General features: G+C 28.9%; 1 protein-coding gene across 3 annotated transcripts; it reads right to left on the bottom strand.

Annotated features, from left to right (window-relative positions):
- Positions 1 to 1,243: 1,243 nt before the first annotated feature.
- On the bottom strand, positions 1,244 to 7,889 carry LOC113401097 (dual specificity protein phosphatase 13B-like). Of its 3 annotated transcripts, none has more exons than XM_064217744.1 (5): positions 7,622 to 7,889; positions 6,759 to 6,836; positions 5,624 to 5,760; positions 4,580 to 4,816; positions 1,244 to 3,573 (listed from the first exon to the last, which is right to left on the bottom strand). In XM_064217744.1, the coding sequence occupies exons 1-5, from the start codon at positions 7,637 to 7,639 to the stop codon at positions 3,420 to 3,422; spliced, it is 624 nt and encodes a 207-aa protein (XP_064073814.1). In that variant the 5' UTR covers positions 7,640 to 7,889; the 3' UTR covers positions 1,244 to 3,419. The 3 variants fall into 3 exon arrangements, with proteins under 3 accessions (XP_064073814.1, XP_026496616.1, XP_026496617.1); XM_026640831.2 differs by having other exon boundaries at positions 1,244 to 3,619; positions 4,590 to 4,816; positions 7,622 to 7,887; XM_026640832.2 differs by lacking the exon at positions 6,759 to 6,836 and having other exon boundaries at positions 1,244 to 3,619; positions 4,590 to 4,816; positions 7,622 to 7,871.
- Positions 7,890 to 8,931: the final 1,042 nt, after the last annotated feature.

Here is an 8,931-nt window from a genome sequence, read left to right as displayed (position 1 = left end):
TAATTCGCTTCGTGTACAAAACGTCGAATGTAAATAACCGTAACTATATTAAATTGAATCATCTGTGAAAACAAAAAAAATGTTTTGACTTTTGTTGTTGTTGAGGTTATATTCACAATCTCATGAATATTATGTAAATTTTATAGACAAAACTAAATATTATTTTAATAATGTCCTATTTGCTACGCTCAATCATTTATCAACCAAAAAATATCCTTGCAAGATGTTACAATAAGATTGTAATGACTGATGATGGTTCTACAATAGTTGCTCTTCATCAAGAACAAGAATTTCCGTATGAGTACTCAAAACCTCTACCAGAAGATTTAAAAAATGATAGTGGTGTGTTAAGAATGAATGATTACAAAGAAGTAAAAAGAGTGTTTAAAGATGTGAAACCTGAAATAGCGAGACAGCAGTTAGCTTCGTTAACTCTCACGACAACACATCGTTGGTTCCCCAGAGCAAGAGATAAGAAAGCGAAGGAAGGTGAAATGAATCGACCATACTTATAATTAATTTATATTTTCAATTAAATTGTAGATTTGAACCAATAAATATTATCGTATCCCAGTTAATGCTGTTCTTTTACCATTATTTTCCTTTGTTTTTGCCCAGTCGTACAGAGCAGAGAGTGGCATCAATCTTCAAAAACTAAATCTATAAATAAATAAAAATTAGTTAGATACAATCTGTACTAATATTATAAATACGAAAGTAACATTGACTTTCTGTTTCTTGTTACGGCCAACCAAAATTTGGTAGGCATGTAAGCTTGAACCCCAAAGAAGGTTAAAGGCTTGTTATGCCTTGTAACTGACGGCCAACACCTAAAACGTGAGCAGAGCCGTCAACAACTTGTTAATCATAAATTGCACTTTGCTATATATTTATTAAGATTAACCTACATTAATTTTAAAATTACACTAAATAATTACAATTAAAGCTATCTGCCTCACTAAAATACATGGCTACTACTAAAATGTTCCATTTGTGTATTATTGTTTTTAATTATAATGTCAAAAATAAATAAAATTTTCTCATTCAATTATTGTGATTATAAAATATACCATCAAAAGATGTTTCATCTATACTTGAATATAAATCAATCAAATATTTTTCTATTTTTTGATTGGATTAACTTTGTATCTAATACCAATTCAAAATAAGGCTTTCTTCATTATATTGCGTTACATAGAACATTCAAATTATAATTATTATAGGATATCAATTAAAAACAATGTTAATATAAATAATTTTATTTTCAATAAATAGTATTATAATTAATAATTTTACATTTTCTTATTAATGTTCTATGGTTGAACCTAAAACTAAATTACACAGCAGGTAATACCATTACATGATGACAAAACAATCTTCGACATTCTTAGAACATGACAATAACAGTTAACAACATATTTGGACTCATTTCATTGTCTTTCATTTTAAAAAGATTATCTACCATAAAATATTTATCACAGTTATAAAAAAACGTTTTAAAAATTTAAATAATATGATTGTTTTAAATAAGAGATTACCTATATAGATAATAAATATTTCAACTAAACTTAACACCATCACTAACTAGCTCGGCTATATAAGGCAACGCAATGACTCAATAAAAAGCTATGACAACTATTTTAAAGAGAGAATCCTTTACACATAAAAATATACTTCAAAAAATAATTAGAAAAAAAGCTTATTGAGTATTCAATCCATTTTTCAATATCACAACAGTTGTCCCCTTGTACTTGTATCTGCTACATAACATTACACTGGATGCAAGTTTTAGACCTGCATAAGCCTCAAACCACATTTAAAATCTATTATTAATAAATAATGTAACTACATTCTTTGAATGTTTTAATTCTTATTACGATTCAAAAATACCATAATCTGACCCTATATTTAATTAAAATGTGAAAATATTCATATAGCTGTATAAAGACTATTTTAATAGAATATATTTTATACATTGTATGGCTACAAAGATTGTTAAATAAGTTCTAAACTCTATATGACATTAATGCAATAACTAAATCACTTATCATTATCATCATAATCATCATTAATTAAATTGTTAATGAACATGAATACATTTACAAAAGTGAATAAAAAAGAACCCAAAGGCCGACCTATAATCACAATTGTTTTTATTTTGACAGGCTTAATCAAGTCCAAGCTAATTGAAATATTATTTATTACTTGCATAATCAAAATGCTTTTAACTTGAATGTAGTTGTTTGAGTAAGTCTACCTTTACTTATAGACGGTTGATCATTTATATCTTTATATGAAGATCTGTTCTAAGACAATGTTGGACCCAAACTAACGTGCATTTAAACTATTAAACAGACTACAAGCAAAACAAAAATCTGTTATAATTAACTTATACTGAGTAGAATGTACATAATAGATTTAATTGGTTATTAACATGAAGGAATTGGAATAACTTAGGTACTCTACAATAGCATATTCATAGATGACGTAAACAAATGAAAGTGATTTTATTTGATGTTAATGAAAAGGTGATATCAAAAATAGAATTAGAACAATGACACATGATGCGTGTGCAGCCAAATATCACAAGTTGGCAACGAGACCCCAACAATGAGTGGTCACGGCCGACTGTTTGTGTGCGTGCCTTTGCCTGACGCACACAAAGGACTTCGCTACATATACATCATTAAAACATCACTCCAGTCCCATGATAACCAGTCTTAAAGAACTTAACTTATTCGTGGGACTACAGATTTCGCCCAAAACGTCATAAGTTATATAATAATATTTTATATTTTTAATATTACACCGGCGGTGTTCTTTTAAATATATTTTGATAATTTTGGACGAAAACTTTGTGATATAAAGCCCATCTTTGTTTGTATGGTAATTATCGATTTTTTTTTCATAGCTTTAAGGCTAGTAAATTGTACTATAGTAAAACTTATTTTTGGTCACTGGAAGCAATGAATGCATATGTTGGACACAGTGATATTATAATACTAGAGTCAAAGGTAACAATATAAAAAATAAAAGCAGTTTTATGCATCAATAGTAAAATAAAATGGCACACGAGAATATTTTAACACTCCATAATAAATATTTTTAATTTTTATCTGAAAAATATACTATTTTGTAAGACCAGACGAAGTTATGCCATCTGATACATATTCGATCAACAAAGGAAACCTTTGTACTTGTACATACAATAACATTTAATATAAGATTTTAAAACAGTTAGAAAAAATGGTTATATTCGCTCATTTCAGTTTGTAAACTCGTAATCGTTGTTCAATAGGACCAAATCAGTTGCATATTTAATATCGACTAGAGTAAGCTCGGTCGAGACTTCGCACGCGTAGATGAGAACTGCCGTATTCGAGAGACCAACTGTAGAGAGGCGGAAGGGGGGTCTGATGTCAGCGGACCCGAGACAGGCGCAGTTCCCTGTCTAGCTCTTGCAGCTGGCGGATAAAACCATCATTGGGGTGGATGTCGCGTCGGGAGCGAACTAGAGCGAGTGCCTCAGTTAAGGTCATGCCTCGTTTGATCATTAGGAAGGCGATTGCGCAAGTAGCTGACCTTGAAACACCCATCATGCAGTGCACGAGCACGCGACCTGTAACAGTAACCCAGTTTTGTATCTAATTTTAATCCATTACACGGCTAAGGTTGCCAACTTGTTGAACTCGAACTCATTAAAAAAAATAATTAACGGATTGCACTATTATCGGTAATTGATGTTTTTTAAAGAAATGCTAAATATATAAACAAATATATAATTGGTAAGTTAACATAAAAATATTCGAAATTTGGAACTGGTATACGTGAACAATCACAAATTACTATAACGACTTGAATTTCATGATAATTAAAATTATTTTGAAAATTATTGTGTTAAAAGATTTGGCAACCCTAACTTAAACCAAATCATATTTATGTAAAGAAAAAACACGACTACTGTATCTGTATAACAAATAATACAAATGTGTAAGTGCAACTGAAATTAAATATAGTTTAATCTTGTTTGTACGTAATAACAACGACCTTACTATTGATATTTTATTTATGTATCACAATAGAAATTTCAACACAGATCAAATACGGTATTAATTAGTATTTCTGATTTTGAAATAGTTTGCGATTATCATTTTTGACAAGTTTTTGATGAACAATTCCTAAGAAAAATAAAAACTAAAGTACTTCGATTAAAGGACTACAAGACTTAATTTCGATTCTAATGAACTAGTGACATCATAATTATTATTGCAGTCATATTATAATGATTTATTTGCTAACTATGTTCATCCAATAACATCAACATACAGATAAAAGATCAAAACACCGTATTAAAAAATTTAAAGACAAACGCCTTTTACACTCACGCAAACGATGGGTTATTTGTAATGATATACGAATAAGTTCCACACCGTTTACTTATTTAACCATTGTTTTACTATTATTTAATCGAAAAACAATGTACCTAACTATCCACGTTGACTGTAGGAGGTTTATAATCAATACTTACCTATAGTCCCGTTTGAAAAGGTCGTAAGTAAATAAAAATCGATAAGAAAAGATCATAGTACCTCCACGAGATATTCCCTCATCGATGAAGCTTGCGGCAATATGGAAGTACTTAGATATATCCGTCGTCGGAAGATCCATCAGTTGAAAACCCTTGTAGCGTAGGCCGGGACAATCGCGGTAATAGAGATGATCTGTGTCCACTTGCGTGTATCGCTTGCCTTCAGCCGTGTTTAGCACGTAGTTTATACCCATACGTCGCAGAAAGACCTTGTCTTTTGCCGCCACCCTTTATCCAACAAATAAGAGGACAATTTTAAAAAAATCCATTTTTCCTCACCCTTTTTCCTACTCTGTACTATAATTACTCATTACTATACTTTTAAAATAATCAAACTGCCCTGTTAAATATCTATTACTCTTACCCAATGTATAAGATTTCAGTTCAGTAAATTAATATATAGGTACCAATCGCTGAATATAAATAAGTTGTTTTCAAAAAAATATCATTTTGTTAATAATCGATACTTTGCAGAACTTCCCGAGTCACATCTTTAGTCAGTTTCACGGTCACCTTACGGCAGGGACATGCGCAATGATATATCTACAATAACTCTACTTAAATTACTACTAACTACCGATTACAATAACATGTACGTACTGTTGTTCAGAAATTTTGATAGGACTTTGAAGCGGTTGTTTAAATAATTTAAACTAAACATATTAACTATTAATACTTTAAACTCAATTTACTGAGTCAGATATCAATTTATAGCCTTAAACTATATTAATAACGATACAACATTCTGTCTGTTTAACGCAATTAGATGGGATTGAGTTTCGAAATACTGATTTTAAATGGGATGTTGCACACCTAAATCTTTCACTTCAATCAACCCAATTAATCATATCAAAACAAAGTTTAGTCTACGTTTATGGAATTAAAACAATCATCAATTGTATAGAAAACACACTAATATATTAAAATTTATAATTCTCCGCCGATTATGTCTAGACGGTTAATAGTATAAGATATTTTAAATAAATATCTCCAACGTATTTATATGTCATAATTATATGAATTAATAAAACTTACGCATCCCCGACGAATAGACCCGGATATACTTCATTTACGTCCGGCGTAGGGTTGTACGTGACGCCCAGGCCAGTGTAAGGCCGGGATCGAAAAGAAGACACCGAGCTTAAGACCGGAGACGGCGTCGAACCATAACTCTGTGCATAAGACTTAAAATTAGTACACCCACATACAATTGACTTACCCATTATGTATTAGTAAAATCAAATCAACTAAATATTATTGTCATGCGTCTTAGATTTCATTGTTTATGAATGTTGGTTATCATTATATTATTTGATTCTATATTGACCATTTCTAAGGAATGCAAACATTTAAAAATGTTTTGTTTATATTGATAACAATAAATTTATATATCAGCCATTACAGTCCAAAATGACACACATATTACTAACATAAACATATTTTATTATACAGTATTAACTATACAAATTAATTCACAACAACTCATTAAATCAACTGCATATTTACAAGGTTGAAGTTATTCATAAGTCTACTTAAATTTTAATATCCTTTTGACTTTCAATAAACAAAATTTTAATCAAAATACACAATATTATAAATTGAAAAAATACAAGATTCTGTTGTTGCAAATATTTTATTTCTCATTCAATGATCAGATTGGAAACAAAAGAGATAGCACTCTATCTCCTGCTTAGGATTGACTAAGATAGAAAATACATTTGCCTTATCAATAGTTTCCAGATTTTGTAGAGTCCTAGTTGGTCCAATAAATAAAATTTATATATGATATGGGAACCAGCCACCAGCATCATGTGTTTCAGAAAAACCATTAAGGTGCATGTGTTGCATGATATTCTGTCACATGTGTGGCATCTAAACTAGCCAACTGCCTAGACTAAAATTGCCAAATATAATATATATTGTCTAATACAATCTTTCAATTATGTATTGTATCCTTAAAAATAAAAATTAATAATATTAGTTTAAAACATGCACAAAATAACTATAGCACACTATATGTCAATATGATTTCAATAAAAATTATATCATATCACATAAAACATGTAAAATTCATTGAAATTATAAAGAATACAATCCTACTGTTTTTTACAACAGTTTGAAGGTATAGAGGGCCATTTGGTTCAATCAATCGTAATGCTATGATAAATACCATTAATGTCCTTAGGTAGGAGCCTACTCGCTGTTCATTAGCCGCAGAGTAAGAAGGATATCTCGGATATAGAGAATACTGCCAATAATACACATTGTTTATGAGAATAGTATAAAAAGTTATAAAATATTATCAAATGCAATTATTTGCATGTGAAAAAGTGAATCATGGTAATTAATAATATGTGGATGGTCTGTAAAATTAAAATTTGCTGATTTTTATTACTTATATTATTTAACTTTTATTTTTTTAATTAATATGTTAGCATGAGATAAGACTGTAACTCTTTATCACAAGTTACACTATACAAGGTAAGATTTAAATTTATTATTAAATTTCTATGAATTACAATTTATATAAGAATTTAATATATTCAATTGATAGATATGCCATTTAAAATATAAATCATTATTAAATTAAATTTAAAAAAAATAACCCTAATATTATATTATATTCAACCATATTGATTGACTTAAGTAATTAAGATTTAATTACTAATATTGATAATAAAAATCGATATTAAAACTCTAAAAAAATTGCTACTGAAAGTAACATTTCTCATTAATCATTTATCCAAAATATATTTAAGCCTAGGAAATATAAGAGCTTTAAATCAAATATACACTTCGCTACTTAAACAAGTGCGCATAACAATGATCATATTATATTACGATAGGAAAACGATATGCCTCCTTTAAATGGACTAGTGTTGACCTTGACTGGATGACTATTATGATGCAAAAATAAGCCCAGGCCGAGGCGTATTATCTATTTTTAACTTTTCTCTCAAATAATTAAATATAAGAGAGTTATATCGAAAATTAGCATATGTACTAAATAAATAATTATTATAGTTTACTTACGGTATCTCGGTAGCTCATTTTATTTGATTTTCCGGCACCAAAATTAATAATATGCCGGTTCAACGTTTAATAAGAAAATTTGTAAAATAAGCAACTAAATTACAGATGTACCAATAATAATTACAGTAATTTCTATACTAAGACAGATGCTATTTATAGCTAGCGTTCATGAAAAACACTAGCTCTCAGACGGAAAATGGTAACAAGAACAACATTGAATGAAAAATTTTCTTTCATAGCGAACTATAAAACACAAAATTAATAACGTTGCCAACTGCAAAAAATATTTTCCCTATAATCATACTTGTTTGTACTTTGTAATAATATGTAAAAACATTTTAGTGCATATATAATAAGTACTACTTAAATTAGAACAATTTTGTAGTATAAAATAAGTAATATACTTATATTTACATATGATTTTAAAGAAATAAAAAGAGACGTCATACAAAAATATGCAATTGTTTATATCATAAAAAAGACATAAATTTAATGGTATTCATTGAAATGTTAGAGTAAAAAGTTTTATTAGTATAAACGATGGATGTAGATGCGTTGTAACATAAAAAATCACCATAATATTTTACATATAGATTAAACTATAAAGTTGGCGTGCTTGTTATATTCATAAATTACGGAAAACCTAAATACTTGGATTTGGTAAAGTTTAAAGTCTTTGGTATTGTGAGAGCTGATACTAAGTACAAATATATTATGTTGAGTACAACTTTTGACTTCATATCAAATCAAATACATTTTAAAACAAATAATATTATCTTTTTCTTTTATTGTGATTGTCAAAATATCATGCGGCACATGAGTATGGCATATGGATTGATAATGATTATTACGACGTAATACAACTGCTTAAATATCGGGACGAAGTAAGCATTCCAATAATATTGGATATTTGGTTTGATTGTCTCTACACTGACTCATTTTGAAAATTTCTACTTCATACAATTGGGAAATGGGTTGTATGAATTTTACCCATACGAAGTCAGAACGGGCAGCTTGAACTACAGTAATTGTGTAATGAAATAAACTTTTTACAACCCAAGCCTAAGCAATTAGCAAATAGTATATAAATTGCCTCATAACATTAGTTAACATAAATAGATTTTTACTGTCTATGGTCTTTAGAGAGAAGCGAAGTGTGATGATTGATTAATGTCATATGTTTGAAAAATCGAGTAATAATCGAAGTAACCGATTAACGTAGTTAAATTTACATATATATCTAATATTGTTCTGAAACACAGAAACGAGTTATAAAAATAGTTTTTTTTTTAATATAAAATCTTGATCTG

The sequence above is a fragment of the Vanessa tameamea genome, chromosome 2 (genome assembly GCF_037043105.1).
Source record: "Vanessa tameamea isolate UH-Manoa-2023 chromosome 2, ilVanTame1 primary haplotype, whole genome shotgun sequence".
NCBI lineage: Eukaryota > Metazoa > Arthropoda > Insecta > Lepidoptera > Nymphalidae > Vanessa > Vanessa tameamea.
Note: the sequence above shows the minus strand (reverse complement) of the source record. Positions and strands in the feature narration are given on the sequence as shown.